The sequence below is a fragment of the Taeniopygia guttata genome, chromosome 2 (genome assembly GCF_048771995.1).
Source record: "Taeniopygia guttata chromosome 2, bTaeGut7.mat, whole genome shotgun sequence".
Lineage (NCBI taxonomy): Eukaryota > Metazoa > Chordata > Aves > Passeriformes > Estrildidae > Taeniopygia > Taeniopygia guttata.
Window position 1 is genome coordinate 60591253 of NC_133026.1, and position 26246 is coordinate 60617498.

At 42.3% G+C, this 26246-nt stretch overlaps 1 protein-coding gene across 4 annotated transcripts; it reads right to left on the reverse strand.

The window, feature by feature from the left end:
• Nucleotides 1–3438: 3438 nt before the first annotated feature.
• On the reverse strand, nucleotides 3439–25442 carry LOC105758978 (MARVEL domain-containing protein 3). Of its 4 annotated transcripts, none has more exons than XM_072924079.1 (4): nucleotides 25067–25442; nucleotides 23549–23704; nucleotides 20037–20197; nucleotides 3439–6639 (listed from the first exon to the last, which is right to left on the reverse strand). In XM_072924079.1, the coding sequence occupies exons 2-4, from the start codon at nucleotides 23662–23664 to the stop codon at nucleotides 5939–5941; spliced, it is 978 nt and encodes a 325-aa protein (XP_072780180.1). In that variant the 5' UTR covers nucleotides 23665–23704; nucleotides 25067–25442; the 3' UTR covers nucleotides 3439–5938. The 4 variants fall into 4 exon arrangements, with proteins under 4 accessions (XP_072780180.1, XP_030121267.4, XP_072780178.1 ...); XM_030265407.4 differs by lacking the exon at nucleotides 25067–25442 and adding an exon at nucleotides 24777–25027; XM_072924077.1 differs by lacking the exon at nucleotides 25067–25442 and adding an exon at nucleotides 23916–24648.
• Between the last annotated feature and the right edge of the window lie 804 nt (nucleotides 25443–26246).

Below are 26246 nucleotides of genomic sequence, written 5' to 3' on the forward strand. Positions count from 1 at the left end.
TTGGCGTTAAGCTGCTGCAATACCCTGAGCGCCACCACTCCTGGGAGATGAATGATTTGAAGGAGAAGAATAACGATGAATGTCACAGCTGTCACAAATACTGCACTCATAGTGCCCTTCAGTAACTTACCTGAGTCTTGAAAAAGAAAAGGAGGCGTCCAAGTTCGGCAAATGTGATTGAGGGATTTGAGCTACTGAAGGTCTGATGTGTATCTTAGCTTTGCTTTACTCTATGGTGAATGTAAGTTGTGGTGGAAAATTACCACAAGAGTAACTTTAATGAACCCAAGTCTGCAATAGGAGTAAAAATACATGGATTATGAAAGGAAAATTAAATTCAAACTGTTCTTTATTGCTCTAATCCCTGTATATATTCTCATCAATTTAAAGCAGTTTCCCATGTAAACTGAGATCCTGACTTTTCTTAATGCTAAGCCTTGAATTCAGTTTCTGCTGTTGCACAACCGGTTAGGATTCCTAGTTGCTTCTGCACATTGGATACACTGAAACTCTTCTCTGGAGGGCTCATGGAGAAAGCTTAAATTGGGATAAAATGTATTATAGTCTGGGAATGTTTTCTTTTAATTATCTTTTGTCATTAAGAAAATGGGAGAGCTTCTTGTTTCTGCTTACCTGAAAATTTCCTTTCTGTGGATGGGTACAAAGGTCCTTCCCTCTTACAGTTGCTCTGCAGCAGGATGGCAATGCCCTAATACATGCAGACCTTCCAGCAGCACCAGATTTCCAGTTCCAGATACATGATTTTTTGGGAAATGTAAAGGCTATGTTAAGCTTATTTGGAAGAGTAAACATCCTCTCTCCTCTTTGTCCTCCACCCCCGCACTTTTGCCTTTCACACTGAAACAAGAGACCTGTGTCCTTGGATGTTGATTTGCTCTCTTTTAAACAAGATTTACTCCAGACCGATCTATTTTCTCAATTTGTTTGAATAAAGGACACTTCTAGGAAAATGGGTACTCAAAGGTGCACAGCCCAGCATGATGAAATTTTCATGGCAGTATACTCAGTGTTAGGATGCAGGATCAGGGGAGAGGATTCCCTCCCCTCCTTCCTCCTCTCTACTTTCTTTTTTTCTATCTTTCTATCCTTCTCAGTGTAAATATCTTATGCCCTTTGTTTCCTCCTCAAGATTAGGGCATAGAGACACTTTTTTAAAGACAGATTATTTTTCTCTGCGAATATTCTGTGGGGAGGGGGTCCCTCTGTGGGTGGCTAATGCTGGGGGGCTCAGCTGGAGGATTTTCTCTCTGACTGACTAAAGCTGTTTGCTTACACTGAAGCAGAGTGGTGCAAACTGATAGTTTAAACCCAAAGGGGTAGGCCGGGAGTCTCACAGCTAGCTCTGAGATGAATGAGCTACTCAGCTCCTTTCACTAGTGACCTGTCATCTGCAGTGGGGCTTTTCTCCTGCCAGGCAGCTCCAGTTCACCCTGCAACCTGCATCCATTTCCTCACATCTCCAGGGATGGTGGCCATTTTAATCATCTTTGTGAAGGTTCAGAAAAGGCTTGGTGTCTCAGAATTTGCTGTACCCAAGGTTTTGAGGTTGAGAGATGGTGTGCTGTTTACCCCCAGGACAGCCTTTTGGAGAAGGGCAGGTTTGGCCTTTGCTATCCCTGTTTCCTTCACAGCAGGTGAGTAGCTGTGGTGGTCACAGAGGGCAAGCTGGATATGGCCTGAGGATTGCCCTTACCAAAGTGGGACTGAGGGTGATGGCAGTGTGCAGTCCTTTGGCTGCAGGTGAATTAGGCTGTCAGGGGCTGTGTCAGAGAAACAGCTGAGCTTGTTTTCAGTGCTGACCTTGAAGGCTGCACGCAGGCAATGCAGGCACGTGTATGCACAGGGCAAGCAGCAGGGAAAGGCTCAAAGGAATGGCAGGGCTGACAGGAGCCATTTGCCCTGCCTTTGTTTACTGGTCCAAATGTGCATTACTGTCCCATACTAACTGGCAGTCGCTGCTCAGAGATAATGGTCAGGCACAGCCATCTCCAGCAGAAAGGGGGAAGGCTAATCTGCCCTGGAAGAAGGACCACCTGCAATGGAAGCTGGGGACAGCCTGTTGCGGCCTTAGTCACATGTGTCTGCTAGAAAATCTACGCTCTTGTATTACACCTTCCTGGCTCACACAGTCGAGATTTTCATGACTTCTAGAGGATTTTAAGTATTATTTTATAGTTGGAAAGCAGGGTGGTTTGGATTGTTCTGATGGCATTTGGCTTGTCCTTCACCCGAACAGGTAGGAAAGCTGCTCCTTTCCTGCCTTAGTCCTCTGAGAAGTATTTCTGGGATTTTCCCCTCTCCTCTCCTCCACTTCCTTCTGTGAAGGTGAATGGAGGAAACAGCACTATTTATTACCTCTTCACAATTGTTTCCTAATAATCTTTCTTCATGGTGTCAAAGAAGGAGACAAATTCAAGGCACAAAACTTTCAGGAAACTGTCATTCACTGGGCCGTGGCTTTCTTTGGGTCCCTTTGCTTGCAGTGTTTCAGGACCTTGGCATGTTTGTTGATGACACCAAGCTGACGGCTGGAATGCTTGAGGTAAGGGATGCCATCCACAGCCACCTGCCAGGGTCTCCAGGCCTAAGGAGCAGGCCAATGTGAACCTCACAAAGTTCACACAAGGCCAAGGGTGAGGTCCTGCATTTGGGTTGGGACAATCACCAGGATCAGTACAGACTGGGTGCTGAAGGGATCGAGAGCAGCCCTGTGGAGAAGGACAGGGGGAATAAAAAATGGATTTGAACTGGCAGTGTGCTCTTCCAGCCCAGAAAGCAAATCATATCCTGGGCTGCATCAAAAGCAGCATGGCCAGCAGGGTGAAGGGGGGCATTCTGTCCCTCGGCTCTGCTCTGGTGAGACCCCATCCACACTGCTGCATCCCGCTCAGGGGTCACCAGCACAGAAAGGACACGGACCTTTTGGGACGAGTCCACAGGAGGGCCAGGACAATGATCAGAAGGCTGGCTATCAAGACAGACTGAGCGAGCTGGGGTTGTTCAGCCTGAAGAAAAGAAGGCTCTGGGAAGACCCTTTTGTCTTTCAATATATAAAAGAGAGCTGAAAAATGTGGTGAGAGACTTTGTAGTGACAGGACAAGGGGGAACCATTTTAGTAAAAGAGAGTCGAATTACTTTTGATATAAGGAATAAAGTTGAGGCTGTAAAAGTTAGAAACCAGAGGGGATGACGAGTGGAGGGAAGCAACTGGGTGAAGAGCTGAGAGAATGTGACTGTGACTAATCTGTAGTCAGCACCTACTTTTTGACTCTCCATGTAAAACACATTAAAATTGCTCCTGCTAACAGGAGAGGGACCTAAAATATTTGGACTGTGAGGGACCCAGGTGTCCAAGGGAGGAACACTACAGCAATAGTCCACAGTGGAGCTCTGTGCACCATCTTCCAAAGACTGAAATACCTTGCAGCAAGTGAGGCCTTTACTACAGACACAGGGAATAAAGAGACAAGCAAAAAGAAAAAAAAAATTATGCTCCCAAGAAGATTATTGCTTTTACACAGCAATGCCAGGCAAGCATCCAAAAATTAATGGGACAGAATAAGAAGCCCTGAGATTATAATTCATATTGTACATGTATTTAAGGACTGATTTAAATTTATGAATTCTTACTTGCAACATTTTCTAAGCTTTTGAATTTGTCATTTCAAGGTGCTGCTGCTGCCATGCCACCCTCAAGCCCCCTGGCTTCACCTGCCTGGCAGAGACAGGGTCAGCTGCGGGAGTCACTCCCCGGGATCTCGAGGAGTCGGGGAGCAGCTAAGGCAGAGTGCTGCACTGTCTGCCTTGTTTGGAGGAGAGGCGGTGTCCGAGGAGGTAATAAAGGGACTGACTCAAGGCTGGGGAAACAGTTTTAGGTTTAACCCAGGCTCCGAGGAGAAGCTCTCAACTCCAGAGAATCCAACAGCCAAGAGCCCTCTCGAGACTCCCTCAACATCTTAAATACTGGGGTGGTAACAAGGGGAAGGGGACGCCCATTAACCAATGGGGGGATTTGGGGGAGTGGAAGGTGGAGGGATAGACTGATACAAAAACCAATAGGGGAAATTTAAGGGAGGGACCCCTGGCCCTCACCCAATCACTTGATGCCCAGGGTAGAGATTCTGGATGAGTGGGATGGGGAGCCGAGTGATGGACAATGTACCAGGGAGGGGACAGGGGGATGCCTAAGCAGTTTTAGGGAGATTGACATTGAGGGAAAACACGGGAAAACTCGGGGGAGAACCACTGGGAGAAAATGGGGGGTGAAGGGGTAAACTATTACAGAACAGTTATAGAAACATAAAAACAATACAACATACTGTTTTTTTGTTGTTTGTATAAGTTAATAACAGTGTGTCATTGTGTAACTAAACCTGCTTTCAAACTGTGCAAGGTATAGGGGTAGCACAGGAGTGCAGGCAGAGATGCCCAACAAGTGGTCAGCTGCAGCTTTAGCTGCATGCCAGACATCCCTGGAACAGACTTTGCAGCTGATTACAGCATACCAGAGAAGGTCTGGGCTTTGGCAAAGACCTAGAAATCAAAGTCCTAATTTCCTAACTCTGTGAAGACTGTGAGTCATAGCAAGTTTGGAAAAACTCTATTCCTGTCTCTCCATAAGCATAATAATGCTATGGAAGTTGTTGGTGTTCAAAGTGTTAAACATATGTTTAAGGAATTATATAAATGGTACTTATATAAAGGCTCCTAATCACTTCCAATCAGAATCATAATGTTTTCTTGTTTGGCCTCAAACACAATCCTTTAAGATGTGTGTGTGTGTATACATATGTGTATGTATGAAGTATGCAGTAAATAAGCTCTACTGTGGTTCAAAAAAGCCTCATCCAGGCAATGACTGTGAGCCAGACAAAACTGAAAAGAATTAAAATGGCCAGAGCTTTCCCTCCTCTCAAGCTGACAAATCTTATGCACTTGAAGAACAGCCTTTTCTTTTTCCTCATCTTTGAAGACCAGTGATCTATTTCAAAGGACTCTTAAAAGATGTTCTCTTAAATTTATTTTCTCAACCCTGGGGCATACATTACTGCTGTTCACTCATGCTTTGCCTGTTTAGATATGTACTTTTTGTCATTGTTACAGCATTCCCAAGGCAGGCAGCATGTTCCCATGTCCCCGATTCAGGTTCTACCCACCACTGGCCATGGAGTCATCAAGCCAAACCTTGCGTAAATGCTTACAGAAGCAAATGGTATCTTTACTAAGCTGATACCTGGCCACAGTGATGCCTCTTAGGTTCTGATCTGTGCTTAGTGAGATAGAAAAATGTAGTAGGAAACTGGATAAGGACCCTGCATGCTGCCTTTGACATTGCAGCTAGTTCCCCCAGTGGCATTCCTCAGGGAGCACATGATCGGCATGTGTAAACCCCCGTGACTCAAAAGATAAAACGCTTCCCTAGCCCAGGCAAAAAACGCTTCACTAGGCCAGGTTACAAGTGTAACTTCGGACAGGATTCAGAGAAGCACTCGGGTGTTCTTTGCTTTGGAAGCACTGTAGTGGATAAAGGAACAGGACACACAACAGACACAGGATCCATTGAAATTTGCCCGTCCTAGCTGTGTATTCAATTCTCTTTGTCATTTTGGCAGCAACGCAGTTGTAACCTGTTAAAAGCCCACTGCTCTTTGGATTTGCTCCGTGCAGGATGAAAACATTACAATGAAACACATTTTAAATGCAGGAGTCCAGCTTGAGAGATCGGTGCAAAAATCCTTGTTAAAACAGTCACTCAATGTCGATTTTATTACATGATGTTGTAGCAGTATGGTTACAACCAGTGATTCAATACACACTTCAGCACTTGAAGGAAAAAACACTGTGGGCTGGCTGCCTGTTTGCGAGTGTCCATCTTTTGCTGAATCTTCAGCTCTCTGGCCCAGTCCCAGAGCTGATTTCACACTAACGTGGCGAGAGCCTGGATGTTGTGGGAGCTTTCAGAGGGCCTGTGCACGGCGTGGTGGTTTCTGACACTTCTGTCTCCAGCGCTGCCCTTGGGGCTGTGCTGAGCCTTGGCTGCGTGGCTCTGGAAGGCCCGCACGGTGCGGATAGCAAGGATGCAGAGCACAAAGCTGGCAAAATACAGGCAGGAAGCGACGACCCCGAAGAGGCTGACGGCCGCGTCGCCGCCCTGGACGTCGCAGTTCATGGAGGTGTAGCCACGGCGCGCGTAGAGCCGCTCGCGCCTCCTGCACACCTCGGTGGCGTTCACCTGCCTGACCAAGTGCAGGTACAGCCCCACGGCCGCCAGGTACGCCAGGCCAGCCAGCAGGCTGAAGGCACATTCGCCTACCAGGAGCCCTGTCCGGAGCTGCTGGATGGGTTTTGCCCCCACGACGAGGAAGACGAGGGTGAGAGTGGCCACTGTTAAGCTGAAGGCTACGCCGCCGTACACGCAAGGGGCTCTCATCTGGGTGAACTGCATGTCCAGCTCCCTCACCTCCTGCAGCTCCGTGCCCTCAAAGGGGCTGTAGGCCGAATTCAGGTTAAAGGATCCTAAGCCTCCAAGGGACGTGAAGCCTGCAACGGAGGCTTGGGAAGCGCCCACACAAATCAGCACCAGGAGGTTAACCGTGATTTCCACAAACTTCAAAATGCCTGGAAGGAGCAGAAAGATTGGAATAGGTGTCAAAACCACATCTTGTGCAAACTGTGGGTGACAGAAATACACCAAAACCATAGATAGAGAGTACTAATACTGAGATGCTCCTCTTGGCTACAACTACAGAAAAACACTTGGAAAAAAAAAAGAAAAAGAGAAGCCTGAACTCTCGTGGGTACATTTTGGAGGCTGGGCAAATTACTTTTTTTAATTTGTCAGTGTGCTTGATAGATGGATCTTCATGCAGTGAAAAAAATCCATAAAAATTTTACAGTGCTTGTGTTACTGCCAAGGCAAGCGCACACTGATTATATTTTGGCCTGTAACTACTTGGCATAAACAGACTGAGCAAGAAATATCCAGTATGAACAAAATGCTGAGGTTGAAGCTGACAAAAACCTAGAAGCTTCTAACAGCTTGAAAATTCGTGCAAGTTATTTCGGTCCTCCAAAATACATTTACTACTTTAACTTGCACCTTTTTTTTTTTTTCTGTGAAGGTATTTGTTAATTTAAATTTACTATCTAACCAGATGCAACTTGTACTTTATCTCCTTCAGCAACAAAAATCCCTCGTAACTCTGAAGAAGGAGATTCTGATTGCCAAAAAAAAAAAAAACAACCCAAAAAAGAAGGAGGGGAAGGATGCAAAACCCACCTTGTATGCAGAAATAAATTAAGTGAATTTGATACTAGGTCATATGCACTCTTTCACATCCTGACTTTCAGAAGACAGCCTTAAACTTCTGAGTTGACTCTTCACTTTTCATTATGTTATGCTACTAGTAATAGTAACCAAGTATTTTTAAGGGAAAAAGTACAAAAAACACCCAGAACCAAAAAGGGGAGAAATTACTTGTTTTTATGGTAGCTGCCTCTCAGGAAGCTGCCTCATGTTTGATAAATCTGATTATTCTGTGACAGCTCACTAGGGGTCAGACTAAGATTAGTAAACATGACGGATGTTTGCAGCATAGTACAGCTAGAGTTGCCTATTGGGGAAATGAAAACCCTTAGTGTGTCAGGCGTGTTGCTCCAAAGTTCTGAAGTTAATTACAGAATTGTAAATCTTATTAGTCCATTGCTGTCTTGACAGCCAAGCATGTAAGATGCTTGACACAGTGGTCCTATATTTGTCTTTAAACTGGGGCTGGATCTGTGATTTGCACATAGACTTTCATTTTATGCTGCTAGCACTGATCCACATGGCATATCACTCTTGAGCAATGGCTCAGTTGTTGTCAAGGCTGTATGGGCTTGAAAAGGAAGGGCTGAAGCAGGAACACAAGGGAATTAAACAAATTCCTCTCTTGTGTTGCCAGATGCTTCTAACCAAAGAAAGCTAGTGACAGCCACAATGAAGGATTATCAGATATTCCCATTCTGCCCCTTCTTATTCTGTCTACAGAGGGCTAAGTTAGTGAGTCCTTTCCTGCTGCCACTTTCTCTGCATAGGAAGGTAGTATTAGAACAGACAAAATTGTTCCCCTTGTTCAAGAGGAACCAAGTGAGCCGTTCTGTGTATGTGTTCTTCAGAGGCGATACTGATTTCTGCATGACAGCGTGCCTTTTCTTTGACCCTTCTGCACAACCATTTCTGTGAAGCAGGGAAATAACTGTGCTAGTTACCAAATCTCTTCAGGAGGCTTCAAATACTTCAAATGAGGTATTTGTGGAGCTAAACGTAGAGAGAAATTTAATTTTTGGCCCTGGAGTTAGGATTTGTACCAAATTCAAATAATGCAGCCAAAAGACTCGTCATTTTTAATAGGTAAAGAGTCATCACTTTACTAGGACTGTTACAGTATTTTGAAAGAATAGTAGCTGTGCAGAACATTAACTGGAACTCAGTCAGGTGGGTAATTTTTTTGGCTGCTCAGTTGAGTTGTACGTTATACGTTCCAAATACTGGGAGTCAACTTAGATCCCCAGGGCCCTTAGACAGTGTGACAGTGTTGGATACAGAAGGGCACTTCCCTTTTTAAAGGCTGACTGTTGATTTAATAGATGCTCAAGCAGGAAACAGTTCTTACAAGTCTACATGGAGGAAAGACCATTTGATTAAGGGAAACATAAATTTTAAGTATGTTTGGCTACTTGGTAGTTGGGAATTCATGATCGGTCAGCTGCTGACTTCAGAATTTCCTTTTCATCTGTGTGTACTGAGGCCCCCTGACCTGCCAAGCATCAACTTTTCCTCTATATCACCCTGCTGAGCTTTGGAAAAGGCAATTTTCTGTTCTCAAAGTAGTCACTGCCTGCTGCTAACCTCCCCACATTTTTAACTGACCCCAATCCTCAATGATGCTGCTCCAAAACTTTCTATGTGCTCATACACATTCTGTATGCCACCTCTTAACTTTGCTGAGCTGACTGATAATGAGATGACAAATGTGATCAGTGCAGATCCACTGTACTTTTTTTAACCACAGCAGTAGATGCTTTAAAGGCATGCCTGAAAAATTTCCTTAGACAGGGCTTTCGGGTTGGACAGGTTTTTTGTATGTACCTGCACAGTTGTGACACATGCCTGTTGCAGAATTGATTAGAGTGACTAAACAATGGAGAGAGGTTCAGCAGCAGCTACTCCACCAATCACTTGTATAATTTGGATTAACTTGGATTTTTTAAAAGGAAGTGCAAGAACAAAGCCTTCTGCATTAAAGACAATTTTAAAATGATAAGCAGTATGTAGAATGAATTACAGGTTTATGATGACAGCCAGCTAGGTTTATGAATGTAGCAGACAATTAGTGGAAATGCCTAAGACCTGGCTTTGATGGAAATAGTAAGCCTTGATATGTGTTCCAACCCAGGAACCCCAAAAGCCTTTTGCAGCCTTCATCTGTGATAGTTATGAGCTGATACAAAATCCTACTAGTATAAACAGGGTAGAGACAGATTTCAGAAGTAAGGAATAAAAGGATAGGTAAGTTTTGAATCTTAGCTCTGCCAAGGTATGGTCACACACATCCTAGCAGTGACCTGTGTCAAGCAGTATGCTGCTGGTGGAAAGGATTGAGTTACAAGCCATGCTTCCAAGTCTGTGCTGCCATTTCTGCTGTCACAGGCCAGTTAGCCATGTCACCTTGGAGTTATACCTGCAGAAACCAAAAGGTCTTCCTATAGGGAAGTTGCTTATCTCTACAGTAATTCCCTAATCCCATGCAACAATGAATGCATTGCAAGATTCTAAGTGTAAAATAACCAAAGGTCTAAACAGCTCAGAATTCTATTGGTTTAGTTATTTTATTCCTTTCTCAGATTCAACATCTTTGGATTTACCTAAAATGTTACTCATTTGTATTAAAGTCAGCACAGTCAACAGCTGGCTTTAGGAACTAACCCTCTCCTTACTGAGTAAGTTACAGGAGTCCTGTCAGGGCTCCTGCATTGCTATTTCATTTAATGTGTTTCTTTCCTGCACTGCTTTTCAGCACTGAAGGTGAGGATAATGGCTGCAATCTAGAAGTGGGTGTTGCCAGATTTCCAGAGAATTGTTTCATTTGTTCCATAAAATCTGAATCTACAATGGATAGTAACTTCAATGTATCCTACTTGTTAGTTTTGCTTGAATGCAGCTGTCTTTTGCTGGGAGTACACTTCCTGGTGTATACAATATTACAGCCTTCCAATTTACACTATTTATGTACTGTTCACTTTTTCTTTCCCTTTCTTTTTCTTGCTGGGATATTTCCATGGCACCAACCCACTGAACAATGGTTTTATCTTCTGTCAAATGGTAGGTTTGTCCATGCAGCAAAGCTGACAGGTGGGCTGGTTAAGGGTACACACCCACAGGCAGTTGACTTTAACAGCTCCCACCCTTGGCTGGGCAGCTACTACTTTTCTCCCTTACCTCTAAGAGTTGTTCAAATAAATTAAAATACCAGGAAACTATTAAACTCTTTTCTTTTGTGCTGCTGGTTTTGTTCTGCAACTTTAGCATCTTGGGGTGACTCACAGCAGATCTGATGAGCAATTATGTTGGCATCAATTTAGCAAGGGCAGTAACAGCCAGGACCAGAAAAGGACCAAAAACTCCCCTTCTCAGATGAGGTGAGCTGTTAAATCCGCGTGCTCTGTCTCGTAAGACCCACTGTGGCTGAATGTGTGGTACCCAGAAACTCAGCTGTGCACTCAGGTCTCGTGTCAGAAGCCCTAAAGAGGAATGTCCATCCAGGCACTGTGGCAGGACAGCTCTGATGTTCAGGTGTAGAGGCCCTGGTGTGTGTATACACGTGTACATAAAGCAGAATGGTCAATTCCTGTTTGTTCCTTTGTTTCTGCAGCTGCCATAAATGAATTTGCAGGACAGACAGTTCTGGCTCTTTCAATTGAACTCCCCTGATCCCATGAGGGCCATACTAATGGAAAAGGCTTTCATAGTGTCTCCCTCCACTGTATCTGGGACAGGAGTCATCTTCTTCCTCTGCTGAATGCACATGGACTCCTCCTTCTGTCTCTTTTTGCATCAGTCCTTCCTCTTCAGTGAACACCACTGCATACTTCCAGAATATTCTATGCCTAGCACTCTCCATTTTGGCTTGCCTTCTCCCTCTGCTTCCTTTGCAGACCACATACCACTGGGACCAGCAGGACCCAGGCGCAACCCTGGGGGTATGTGGCTGCCACCCTTGGATACCTGGATCCCAGTGGCAGGGCTGGTGACAAACAGGTCAGTGGTACCCATGTCACATCCCATTAGGGGTCGCTCCAGGAGAAGGGAAGAGAGGAGTTAGAAGCTACAACACACATGAAAAGTCTTTCTCCAAGCCTTGTTCACTGCAAGTTGTTTTTTGTTTCTCATCTCCCACCCTCCGTTTGGGTAGCTTTCTGCTTTTCAGAGGTAATCTTTCCTATATTTTTTTTTTACCCATCAAAAAGGAGAAGACAAGTATTTTGAACATACATAGTGACTTATAAAAGCAGCAGTCAGTCCTGAAAAGGATCTCTAATGGAGAACATCTCTTGCCAGTGCAGGTTTGACATTCCCCAGAGACTGAAGGCACAGCTCAATGCAGCTTTGGTCACCTCTCTGCTAAACTGAGTCGGTAGCAAGAGGAAAAAGATAAGGAGAAGGGAAGAAAATTTCAAGGTAAAGCAGGGTTTGGCTCTGCTTTTGGAAGGCGACAAAATATGACAGAAATGGGGAGAAGCCAAACAGAGGAGGAGAACTGAACAAGTTAAAAGAAATGAAGACAACAATTGCAAGAGATCAAAAATATAAAATCTGCGTGCAAAGATGTTTTAATACCTTTCTAACAGTATTATTCCCTTTATGTAGAGAGAAAGATCTTACTGAAACCAGGAACAAGAATTCAACCAGCTTCACTAAAGCAGAATAAGGGCAATACACAGCTTTTTCATAAATAAATAAATGCCCCCCAAGCCCCCACACCACTATTATTTTTGCAGGTCTCTGTGTTCTTCAGCCAGTGATGGGATTTAGCTTTCACTTAGTCATGCTAAAATCAGAGGCAGAAAAAAAATACAACCCAACCCTAAAACACAAGAATTAGGCAATGTAACACCAACAAAATCTTGGCTTTTCAGAGGACCCAAGGGATGCAAATACTCAGAGCCAACTGCATTTAAATTGCACGGATGTGCCCAACACACTTATGCTCATTTGAGATATCCATCTTACTGGAAATCACTGAAAAAATAGTTTAAAACTGGGAAAATTAAATTATTTATGTGCTCTAGAAAAAAAAAAACAAAAACAAAACAACTTTATTATTACCTTTTAATAAACTGTGTCTCTTTAGTCAAGATAATCACTCTGTTAGGAAATCTCAAAGGATGACCAGCCTTGGTTTTAATGACTCAGAGAAGTCTTGCATTCACAGAGTGCTCAGATCCAAATGTATTATCCTGTTTTTTTCTGTGTATCCTGCTCACTTAAAGAACAACTATCCCACCTGCTCTATTCTTTCTGCTTAATAACTCCTCTAAAAAGTGCTGTCCAATTTTCACAGGAAAGGGTGGACTTAAATTGTAGGATTACCGCATCATCCTCTATCCCCATGTTTTCCCACCACTGTAAGACAGTTTCAATACAACCCAGCCCTTGTCTGGGAAAAACAGCCATGGTTTACTTGTACCCAGTAGTTCTTTAAAGTCTCACTTCTAGAATGTTCTTGATTTCTCTCTTGCTAATTGAGCATGAGTCATCTTTCCTAATTTTGGAGAGGGTGGGAAACAAAAGACCTTGCATTAAACTGTAGCATTTAACAGTACTGCTTAAATATAACAACTGTAAAAGGCTGTATTCTATTTGTAGCACTGGTAGGTCTCTGTATGGTCGCCTTGCATTCTACATTTCAGGAAATGGCCTTTTTTATCCTCCTTTTCTTAATGTACCAATAGTTCTTTCAAGTAGTAAACAAGTGTCTTGGTATTGAAACCAGCTCACAGGGTTTTTTTTTAAAAGGAGTTCAGGAAACAATGAAACGCTGTTGTTCCGTAAGCCAACTTTCCATGGCCACTCCCTCTGTTTGAACTGAAACTGAGCTACCTTTAGAAAGTACAAAGATTGGGGTGTTACTGCTTTTTAAGTAATCATAGTGTGGCTGAAGGTGGATCAGGTTGGAGACACCTGTGAACCCAAGCTTCTCATTCACTTTACTAATTGTACGTTGTCACACTTGGTGAGCAACATTCCTGTCTGGGTGGATTTTTCTCCTTTAAGAGAGCTAGGATCACTTGCTCAAGAAATAGAGCTACATTGAATAGATAATCTGTCTGCTGTATCAATTGGCTTTGAGAGACACTTTTTAAAGAGAAGAGTTTCGCTTTGTTCCCTTAATTTGGGTCAGATGTAGGGAAGACAAACCTGGTTCTCTTACAAGAAAGATGGTGTAACTCTTCTTCTGTAATGGCAGTGTGCAAACCTAACTAAGATTTGCCAGTATGAGAAACATGGACTGGAGTCCAACACACACCTAACAGCTAACAGCAACTTTGCCAGTATCTTCCCCTGCCAACTTCAGTGAGTCTTATTGCAGTTCTCCCTTCTCTAAAAACAACTGTGTACGTGTTAGCACAATGCCAAAAAGGTGGATCAAAATAATTTAATATGAAAACGTGGGCAGAGTGAAGTCCCGTGTGTTGGCAAGGCAACAGCTTGCTAAAGGTAGGATTTGGCATCTGCAAGTAGTGTGGCTCCCCTGAGTGTTTTTATAGAGCCAACTGCTCAAGGCTGTTTGTATTTCACAGTAAAGAGGACTGAGCTCCAAATGAAATACTTTAACATCAGAATAGGAAGGAAGGTTACCTGCAGCTCTGCTGCTCTATCTTGCTACTCTGCTACTTTAATTAAGCATTTTGAATAACTGGGATTATTTTAATCTGCATAGCTCCATCCAATTCCCATTATTAATATCATCTGTCTTCACAATTACAAGATTAAAAAACTTGATTGCAATGTTTAGCAATGTTTGTCACACCATAGTTAAAATATAGTTTGTAACAGATAGAAGGGGAAGCTGTCTAATTACAATGAGACTATAGGGACCCTAGTGCTCCCTTCTTTGGCAGAAATACATGGAAATTAACTGCCACAGGAGCACTGTACAGCAGCTTTGGGCACAATCTAAAAGAACTAAGCACGGCACACTGTGGGGGAAAAATGTGACAAAACACAACAGTTTCTCATCTAATCCTGTTGGGTGTCCCCACAGAACGCAGGCGTCCTGCACGGCCAAAAAGATGCAATGTGCTGCTGAATGTACTTGCTGAATGCTTGTTTGCACACACAGAGCTACCTGCACTATGCACATTTGATTACCCTTCAGTGTTTTTGAATGTGCATACCTGAAGCTACAGGAGATTTTTTTTTACTTCAGTCCAATGTCTCTTGCAGACCACTGTTCTCCCCCAGCATCTCTGCAGCACTGAAACGGATACAGGTCCTCTGCAAAATGTATTTCCCCTCCTGCTCCCATGTCTGACTCCAAGAGGAACAGTATCACAACATAACACAGCAAAGAAACAACAGCAGCATTATGGCCGAGAACAATGGCAGAATTCAAAGCGAGTTTCTATTAGTGTGAACACTGTGTCTTGGCTAACTTTTCATCTCAGTGTTTTTTTTCTACTCTAGGAGTATCTCCCAGCATGCATAGATACAGAGGAAAAATATGACTGTGTTTTGTAAAAACAAAAGCTTACAGATGTTTACATTCAAATTAATGCTGGCTTTTTAGTGCATGAATGTATCCTGGAGAAAGTCATTGTTACTCCCTAATTCTACTTCCTCCTCCAAATAAATTCAGTTTGATATTTCCTCCTGGCTATGCTTGAAATTGGAGACTTTTCATGTTGTTACAAACAATAATGCTGTCTTTTCTGAGAGGAAATTGTTCTGAAGGTTTTAACAATTGTGGATGTTAGAATGTAGGCTAAAGCCATGATTGTTTGGAAGTGCCTACAGTATGCTTAAGAAATCTAACACTATTCAAGGAGCAAAGCTGTATTCATAGCAGCAAAGAACAGGGATTCAATTATACTTGCTCCCTCACAAACTGTTTCATAACCTTTTCAGTGTTGTCTCCCTTAAAGGCCAAATGGGTAGAAAAATTAAAAAAAAAAAAAAAGATTATTTGCTCAGGAATCATGAGCAATTCTACAGAAGGCAAAAGCACTAATAATTTTCTGAGTCATATACTGACCAATGATGGCAGAAACTTCAGTTTACCTTCACTATTTAAGCAAAACTACAGGAGGCATTATGCAAGAATTGCATTGCTCCACCCCTTTCACACCAATATACATAATAAAAAGAAAATTAAAAGTTTTGAAGGTCAAGTGACCAAATATCTGTGACCAATTTATGATCAGCAATTCACTCTTGGGTTCAACTCAGATTTTCCTCCCACTGAGGTGAAGGATGGCAGCCAGCCTTGAATACTTTTCTCATTCCATTTGCTAAACAAAAGCACTGAATCTGGTTATATTTTAAATATATCTACGGGGGTTATTTGAAAGGCAAAATGATTACTAATTTAGGTTTTCTACATAGAAGAGAGAACTACAAAAATTTTACCTGCACTGTGAAAAGCAAATTGAATGTTTCCTTCTGACAGAATTTCAGCCTTGAGAATCCCCAGGCCAAAAAACACTTGTTGTTTTCAACAAGTGCTGCTTTAAATGGCATGTGTAATATATTGTGTGTAAGTGGTAAGAAATGGCTATTGCAAGCAGCAGGTCCTTAGTTAATGAAAGGTTTGCCTTTACCAAAAATAATTTATTTCAAATTCCCATAAATTATATAGTGCATCTAGGCAGTTTGACACCAGTCTATAAGCTGTTCCCTCAAATCTCCTTCACTACTGTAGAGACAGAAGGTGGCACAGTACTGTTTCTACTGCTTTTTGATCTGTAATCTACAGGCCACAAGTATAGCTTTCCTATGTAAAATTACCCAACATATAGAAACTAGACATAAAGACAGCATGGCAGGGAATAGTCAAGAGTTTATTATAGGGAAGTCACTTAAAAGAATCAGCAGATTCTTGAAATGAATCTGAATGATGAAGAAAGATAGTGCTCTTAAATGACACAAGCTCCTGTGAGATAAACGATCATTTTACTGGTTAGCAGTGGCTAAAGGATAATAAAAAGGAAACAGCCAGTTTTCAGGCAACTAGAGTCAAGGGAGTAATCTCTGATTTGTGTTGCCTGTCACCAGTATGCCCATGTTGGCAGTGCAGTGGGAAGGGATTTGCAGAGTCAGGTGAAATTGAAGACACAGGGGGCTACAGGACAGGCATTTTCTGGGGAGAGAGAAGTACTTCATTTTGGCTCTAATTTGGTCCAGAGGACAGAGTGCCTGCTAGTAGTTACAGCTCGCCCTTTCATTTCATTTTTTCCAAAGAAAATATAGTTTGTGCACCCTGGGTCTGCTCTGCAATATGGCCCAAAGACCTGTAAGCAGAGGTCCCAAGCATATTCAGCTCAAAACGACATACCAAAATACTATGGTAGATGCACAGACTAATCAACTGAAAAGATTGAAAACTGAGATGGTGAAGTCTGCTTTAATAATAATAATCATAGGAATTTCTTTATGCTTGCCAACAGTAAAATTGGTAGGCTGCTAAGAGCTCAAGCTTTGAATGAGAAATTAATGAAATCAGTGTTCAATAAGCAACCTCCACCTCATGGTTGTACAGAAATACCCACAAACACCGATCTCCCTGTGGACAGAGCACACAGATGGGTTCTAGCCAAACATTCCCATTTCAGGTAGCGTTCTTTGAAGATGTCAGCTCCGTGTTCACTGATAGTCAAACACCACACAACAGGTAGGAAGCGTTAGAATAGGGTTACAGAACCAGAGCCTTTAGGCAGATGTTTGATTCTTTTGGGAATTTATCTGGAATTTTTACTGCATTTCTGGTCAGCCTATCTCAAAAAAGTGTGGTAGACCTGGAAAAGGTATAAGACTGGAAAACTGACCAAAACTGGCTGTTGTTCAATCTGTGAAGAAGCAATAGGGGCACAGGGAGAAAGGGAAGACTTCACTCTAAAACCGTAAATCTCATAGAGAAGCTGAATATATGAGATTATCACTATATATTTAGAATACCATCAGAATCAGAAACACTTTCTTTAAAACATTTTAAAGAATGAAACAGTAGTGCTTCAAGTGAAATTCTGGAACTCCTTATCTTAAGGTAATGTGAAGGTCAAACATTTAAAAAAGTGATTCAGCAGAGAATTAAACAAACTTCACAGCTCTGTAAAAAGGTATTAAACACAACAGATGTGAGTGCAGTCTTCCAATTCAGGAAATTCCACCAATTCGAAGTCTGGAGTCTATTCCAGAAGACAGCTTACTCTCTACTGGTCCAAACTTTGATGGTCCTCTTAAGTTTGTCCAATTTAGTCCAATTTTGGGAGGAAGATTGATGAAGTGCCTCATATGATCCAACACTGCTATCCATGTGATCCCACCTGAATGGCTTTGAATAGGTATCCCTCATATAATGTTTTAATGGACTTTTTTTTTTTCCCCTTCTGTTTTCAAGATGAAAGGATTAAAAAAGAGCAGAATGTTTTGAAGTTTCTTAGATGGTATCAAATGTTCCTATCAGCAAAACGGGTCAGTATCAGGTTTTTCTTCCACTATACTTGGGCTGGGTTTATTGTCCTAATGTGGTTGTAGGAGTTTAAAAAAACCAGGCAGGGAATAGGGAGGTACAGGGAGAATAACAAAGACAGGAGAATGAGGTCCTAAGCTGTTTGAAGGATCCCTAAAAAATCCAGCTGCTTATTTCTCAAATTCAGCTTCAGTTTTTTGGGATATAGCTGAAAAAAAACATGGATGAAGGGCGAACTATTTGGGCGAAACAAATACTATTCAGAGCTCTGGTTTTATAGAATTCCTCTCTAGTTTGCTAAACTGCTTTAGCAGTTTGCTAAACTGCTCAAAATGTGTAAAGAACATGAAATAGGTGTGCTAGGCAAAAGACAAAATCCCCAAAGCTCAACTACTTAGTGGACCATCAGAAACTAAGGTTCACATTTCAGTTGCTGCTTTGGAAAAGACTGTTTCATTGCTTGATTTCCCAACCTTGTTTGAGTCTAGTTTATTTTAAAATTATGGTGATTAGGAAGGGGGAATTTCATCAGAGTGCTGATAAATCATTGGCAAAAGAAGGAGATGGTTAATTAAGTATTTACATAAACTTTTCATGCTCTAAAGTGTTGCAGCTCCCATGTACTGACTTCTTAGTACACAATTCATGTAGTTTATTTACATCTACCATAACTGCAGGGAATACAGAATTCCCCAAGACAATTCTAGTAAAGTCTGCTAAATCTTGGTACTTCCAAAAACTAAACAGGATGCTAACTTTCTCATAATCTTATCAACCTTCAATATATTTTCATTTTTGAAATAAGGTTGCTAATAAAAGGGTTTCTTTTCTGCATGATCTCTTTTTTCCCTCTTCTACTGCAAGCTCAGACATGAAATTTCTGGACAACACTGAGCAATATCTGGGGGAGGGATGGGAGTAAAATCATCATTGTCAACTGAAGTATCCAAAACTAGGACATTTTAAAGATCGTAATGATATTTAATGCACTGAAATAATGAAAAGCTAATGCAGGGGGAAAAAACCCCAGATATTCACATTAAGCTATCCATAAGTCTAAGCAACCAGTAAAACTGGAAACTAAAACTAACATCCCACTCCATTTTTCTAAAGCTCTGATAAAATAGGGTATGGAGTTTTCTGCACCTTTTCAGACAAGTAAAATAATGCAATATGCTTAAAGAAGAAACTGATTATACAATTTTATAATGGATAAAGTATCATATAGCTCCATGTCATTAAACCTTTACTAATGGTTGCAGTTACATCTGAAGATGGAAAAACAATCCGCGTACTAATACACAGAACATATTTTTAAGACATAATAGTTCATCTCACTACTAAAATTGTTCACATATTCACATAGAGAAAGACTAAGAGCAAATTGATTGTGCTACTTAATTTCCTACATGCAGTGAAGAAATAATCTAACATTATGTGCTTTAATTTGCTTCCAACAGCTAATCTCTTCACTTTTCTCTCTACTGGAGGCCACTGAAAGTCTATTTATAGACATCAGCCAAAGACTTTGCACCTGTCTGCAAGTTCAACTCAGACTGCAGTGGAGCTTTCCTACAGACAAGGTGAGAATGATCAGTGCCCTGAAAGAAGGAAAACTTTCAAGGGGTAATGAATATTTTAATGACTTCTTTTTTTCAGTTTACAGGAATGAGTTTACTAAGGCTGATTTCCTCCCACATAAAGGCTCATTTCTGTCCTTGTTGGAGTTGCTTTCTACCTAAGAAAAACCCAAGTTATTTCTTTAAAACTGTTTTATTAGATTCATGCCAGAAAAAAATTTTGTCTCCTGCTATGATGCTTTATAAACATGTATGATAACTGGAGTAAATCCAGAATTGATAAAAAGTGTGAGAAGAATGATTGGGAAATAAACTAGCATCAAACCTTCAACAGCCATCTCTAAAATGCTCACAGATGGAAACGTCTATTTTATTCCTAAATCCCAAAGGCTAACTCTTCTTGCATAGAGTGACTGATTACACACATGACCCACTCTGATGCTCTGGATGCATATTCCAGAGATGTACTTTCAAGTTTCTAAATATCTGTATAAGTATTGCCTTTAGATGTATAAAATTCATTCATTAACTCTCTCAGCCCTTGTAGCCTTTTTTTTTTTTTTTATTGGTAGGGTTTCTTTTTTCCATTTTTTTTTTAAATATTCGTCTAGCTTTACTTTGTTGTGCTTCTAAACACAGAAACCAAATCCAAGAGAAGTCCTTGGAAGGAGAAGGGTGGATGGCAGGCAATAAGAGTATCACATACCTCTTGTTGTGCATACCTTTGAACACTTCATTGAGAAGCTTTCCTTGGGAGGATAAAACTCTGGTAGTGGGCCAAAATACTCCTGTGCTGCTCCTGAGGTTTTAGAGTAAGGACCTGAACAAACAGGAGAAGTCCTTGAGTGCTGGCCACCTCTGATGTCTCTACAATGGAGTAAACGACTGATGGTTAATCATTAGGTCATACTCTCTCCTGAACACTAGAACACAAGAAATTATCAGATGTTCCTCTTAGTGGAAGCAATTAGCTTGCTTCACAAATTAGCTTGCTTGACCTTTTCTGCTTGCCTGTTTTGAAAGCAAATAATCGAAAAACTTGCATAAATCCATGCTCACAAGGATATTTGAATTCAATTGTCCTTATTTTGGAAAATAGCGTACTCACTGGGTAGGCTGGCTGAACTGTTTAGCTTACTGGCAAAAGGTAGAAAGAGGAAATAACAGCTTTTTCATGAATACCAAACAATTTAGCTAGTCCACAGCACGCCAGATAATAGAAATGAGAGAGATTTTGGCATAATAAATGTGCAGAGTAGCACAACTATTTAATAGGTGTTTGTACTTCCAACTAGTGTCTCTCACAAAGATGTCTTTTAAAAGAATTATAGCTATTAAAATAAACAGATAAAGATTTTAAACTAGGGAAAAACAGCCTATTCAAATTTTTGAGGACCTTGAAGATATTTGAAGAAGAATCTAAAATCAACCCCCGTCCCCAAAAAGATCAGTTTCTCCTGTCTCCAACTAGTCTCTTCATTGATACAATGGTCCAGTTTTCTGCAATGACATACAAATCTTAAACCTGCAGATTTTTAAAGTTTGTGAGATTTCAGTTATTTTTAGAGGAAAAGTGCAATTTTCCCTTTAAAATGAGCTAACACTCCAGTTAAAAGAAACACTGGCTGCAATTTTTTGTGTTTGGTTTAATAGAAATTTTCTCCCTGGTTTGAAGAAGAATTGGAGCTTGCCTTTTTCAAGGTACAGCTGGATGAGTTTGTTATTAAAGGGTATTTTAAGTCTCATTCAGCATTATTATTTTTAAAAGTCTTCGTTGTATTCCTTTTTTATCTTGAATTTTGTATCCACAGATCAGCATTTTCAACTGTAGTTTTGTTTCCTATTATCACTGCACTTCACTAAGGTTTATCTTCATCCAATTCCAGACTCAATATTATCTCGTTCATCCACATTAAATCATGTTCTTTGTAGTTCTTACATTTTAATTAAGACATTCAATAACAAGACCAATGCTAACTTCTCCGTGTTTAGCTGCCAACAGCTCTATTTGGCTAAAACATTTCTGATTTTTCTGACCTCTGTCCTGTGTCTTGTGCAACTACCAAAGCATCCTGTGCAGCTGTGTCACATAAATTAAATAAGCTGTGTGATTTATAAGATTTCCAGTAACTTGAAAGCAATCCCTTTGGTACTTCTGATGCAGCTGCTTCTCTCTATTGTTTCCTGTTACTTGCCAGAAAACAAAACAAGACAAAAAATCAAACCAAATCCCCCCAGTGTTCAGCAGCAGAGTACATTTAGGAAAAAAAATATCCTTTTTTTAGATGCCTTTTTTTCTCACTATGGCCTGTTCTGGCCACCTTTGCTGCTGTTTACCTTGAGGATTTTACCATTCTAGGTAATCCTCCTCAGCACTGGGAGGAAGGTTGCTGTAGGAGTTTCAGACAGAAATGCATTTGGAAAGAGAAATACACGGTCTAGAAAGTCTAGTTCATCAGGTATGAAAGTATTAGGAACCCAAAGTACAGCTTCCACAAAATTCTTCTCATGTATTTAATTACAGGGTCTGGTGGTCTTCTGGGCAATCAGCCAAAGTTTTTACCAAAACCCATGAGAACTCCATAAGAACCAAACAGAGGAAATGCTGTAAGGTTAAGCCAAACTCCTCCAAAACAACTGACAGAAAAGTTTTTCAATCAGTTTTGGTGGGGGTCTGATGGCCCCCAGATGTTTGACTTGACTCTAAGAATTATCTTCATGGCTGTTACAGATCTGCAACTGCAGCTTCCCTTCCTCTAATCCCTGGTGGATACAGGGATGTCTGTGAACCTTTACAGTCCATCCATCAATTTTCAACCTTTACAGTCCATCCATCTAGTTTTCAACATAAAACTAACAGCAAAACCAAGAAATCCAGAAAAGTGCTTAATTAAAAAGCGGTGGTTTAATTTATTGCTAGCCTTTCACACATTGTTTATATTATGAAAGAAAAAAAAGCCCACATCAAACCTCCAACCCTTTTGTTTTTTTATTTTTCTCTCCACTGTGCTATTAATGCGTTTACTGGCATTAGCTGCTCTCACTTCTAATATGTTCAAGATAATTTAACTATATTGCCTGCCAATCTCTGCTTTTGCTAAGGACAGGCATTCAGCCTCTGAGGGTGATTCTTAGGCTGGTCTTTCTTCCCATTTTTCTTCAGTTTTTCATAATTTAGGAGAGACACTAAAAAAAAAATCATTTGCTATTTTCACAATGCAATAGTTTTAGTACTATCCAAGTGTTTTATACTTAGCCATAAGTATTACTTGTAGTACACGCAGTGCTCTTCTCTGCTCCTTTTATTGTTATCCAGTTTCCCTTACTAAAATGCATATTATCAAAGAGTACTTCAGTATTTCAGCTTTTCTATTATATTTATCTCCTCTCCCTGTTTGCCTTTATTCTTCAATTCCCCTACAATTCCAGAGACTGAATGGCAGAGATGAACACTCTGCTGCCATGGCCAATTTGCCCATGGTGTTTAGATCTACAGACCTCTCTCCTACAGCGCAGCCACGCACTGGCATGACCTAAAAGGAAAACAGCCTAAGCTCACATCTAGCGTGCTGCAGCCAGGCCAGGCTGGAAGGAGAAGTGCAATATCTTAAGAGTTTATTTGGCACTGGAAACCCATTAGTTGATCTGCTCATTGTGGTGGTAGGGGTTGACCCACTCTCAAGTGCTGCCAACAGCCTTAGACACTTCAACAAGCACTCGTCTACTGACAGCGACTACTGGAAGTAATTTTATTTCAGATTAACAGGAACATGTTCACAGCAACTTGAGAGCTCACAAAGTACCCATGCTGGTCTCAGTCATGTAACATTCTTCTTTAAGCAGTGCATATTTGGCAAGCCACAGCTTGCCATCACCTGTTGACCAGTGTCTTCAAGAACTGTACTAAGACTCATAGCCACATTTCACCTACTTGTCACCCAACCTGATTCAGATCATCCCAGGAAATTCACATCTCTGCCTGTGTAACTCTGCCTGTGTTACACAGCCTATCTTTCTGTCCTGTCTCCAGCTCAAAACAAAGAAAAAAGGTTGAATTTCTAAGTGTAAAATAGCTCTCTTCCAAATGCAGTATGCTCATGCTTTCACAGCTGAGTAAAAGCTTTCTTTACTATTGTAAATTAAGCCTATTTAAAAGCAGAGAGAGGCAGACATTATAGACCTGCTGTGATCTATTTCTCTGAGGAGATAAAGACATACCTTCCATTGTATGGGTATGCTTTTCTTGCTCTTCTGTCTTCCTTGTATCTATCAGATCTATGGTTCTCATGGTGCCGGTATTGCTTATCTTGGTATCGACTCCCAGCATGAGACATCTTGTTTTTCAGATGTATTCTCTCCTTCTAAAACAACTTCCTGAGCCAGAGAAACAAAACCAGTTCATTTTATTGCTCCACTTAAAAGTTATTCATTGACCAGTACTCACTTCCATTAAATGCTGATTCAAAATAAGCACAGACTTCTTTAAGAAGTGAAGGAAGTAAACCCCTTTAAACTACAAGGTAACTTCATTAAGGCAGGAAATTTTTCTTTTCTTTTTCATCACGGAAATGCAATGTTTCTGTACCTGACATTTATTTCATTTATCTTATTTACTAGGTCTGCTCTGATTCTCCTGTCTTTGCTGCCAGGGCAAAGGATCATGTCCACCAACAACTAAATCTTGTCTTTTGCAATGCTGTGTCTCAGGTAAAGGATTAAGCCCAGCAAGTGCCAGTGCACAGCATGAGTGTGCACACAGCTGCCACTGGCACAGGGAAGTCTGGAAGAGCAGGCTGTGACCTTTGTCCTGGGAGTTTCTAAGAGGAGGGCACCCGTGGGTGTAAACAATCATTACCAAACATTGCCTATGATTTACATAAGCATTAGGTACAGGCAAAACTATGCTGGGCTGAAAGTAAGCTGGCAAGAAGCTATACCCTGACAATTCCGTATTAAATACTACCAGTTTGTTATTTGCTGAAACTGTCTTCATCTTTTCAAATACGATATGATTAAGCCCAAACCTATAAAATAGGGAAACAGACGTCAAACACCTAAGCAATTTTTAGACTCATCTGCCTTCACCACAACCCTTCAACATCCCTGCAGAAGTGCCTGCAGTCTGTTTTAATTTGCACTGATCAAGGCCTGGTGAACTTCCTCCATCTCCTTTGAGTGTTATAAAGTAAATAAATATAAACATTAAAATGCAATATAAAGGAATGAATTAATTTTTGTTGACATCTAAGAGGGAAGGAGACATCGCCTTGCCCCGAGGGCAGGAGCCATTCCGCAGGGGAAGGTTCCTGGTGCCGCCGCAGCGACCCGAGACCCCCGTGGCGCCCGGGGGCCGCGCTGGCGAGGGCGCTGCCCCGGGACACCCGGGCACTGCCGCCGGGCACCCCCGCTCCCCCCGCCGCCGGCTCCCCCGGGCCTCGGCCCTCACCTGAGGGACGCCGAGCTCCGTCCGGCCGCACAGCTCCCGGCGCCGCCCTCCCGGCCCGGCCGCCGCCCGCCTGCCCTGCCCGGCCGGCCCCGGCCGCTCCCGCCTCGGCGCGCGGGAAAGGTGAGCGGAGGCACAGAGCCACGGCGTCAGTTCGGCTGGAAATGAACTCAAGATCTCTGGGATCATCGAGTCCAGCCTGTGATCCAACACCGCCGTGTCAACCAGACCATGGCACTGAGTGCCGCCTCCAGGCTCCCCTTTAATACCGCCACGGATGGTGAAACCGGCACCTCATTCAAATGTCTGATCACTCTTCATATGAAGAAACTCCTCCTGATGTCCAGCCTGAACCGCACCTGGCACAGCCTGAGGCTGTGTCCTTTTGTTCTGCCGCTGGTCCCTGGGAGAAGGGGCCGTCCCCCACCTGGCTACAGCCCCATTCCAGGCAGCTGTAGAGAGTGATAAGGTCACCCCTGAGCCTCCTTTTCTCCAGGCTAAACACCCCCAGCTCCTTCAACCACTCCTCATGGGATGTGCACCCCAGACCCTTCACCAGCTTCCTTGCCCTTTCCTCTGCCTCAGTGAAGAAGAATGAGGACTGTGAGAATGGGCTGGTGTCAGGGAGCACAGGACAACACGGGCTTTGTTTAATTTAATCAAATGATGTCTCTGTGCCCTGCAGTGCTGAGGAAGAACTTGGTAACCATGAGAGGATATAAAACCTGAAGGTTAATAAAGCTGAAATTCAAAGTCCTCACAGGCTGCCTTACTGTTTTTCTAAAGCCACCTCCATTGATTGGCAGAGTTCAGGGCAGGAAGCCTCACAGAATGGGGGGTGCGGGCAGGGTGAAGGAAGGGGGTAAAAGATAATGGTTGGCCCTTGTGTCCAGGAGCAGGTGTGTAGGAATGGCCAGTGTTACACTAGACGGCTTGCACAGGGAGGTAAGCAGATAGACTCTCCTCTGCTGCAGGGCCATGTTTTGGATAAACAGCAATTTGAATGCATGCAGTCTCCTTTCTTGGTGCTCTGCTGAAAGCCCTCCCTGTGGTGTTTGTGCAGGGGCTTTGTCGCGGCACTGCCAGCCTGTGATGTTTCTCTTACGGTGAACAATGTGCTGGTCTCCTCAGGATGCCTTCTGTTGGCGTTTATTATCTCTTTTTGGAGTGGGTCTGGACAGGCTCTTGAACTGGAATTGTAGCAAATGGCCTGTTGGTTGTGCAGTCCTGTACACAAAAGCAGTCTGTGCCTGGGGAACAGTGTGATGGTGTTAATATGACACCGTGCCCAGCTAATATTGAGCTTTGGAAAGCTTCCCTATGCTGTGGCACTGTCCTGCACAAAACAAAAGCTGGGAGCAGGAAATCCCTTTCCTTCCCAGGGCTTTCACAGCAGCATGCTTGGGGTACCAGAGCTTTGTGAGTTTGGGCTAAGACAAGTAGCTGTTAGTGCAGTCCCATGGCAGAGGTAAA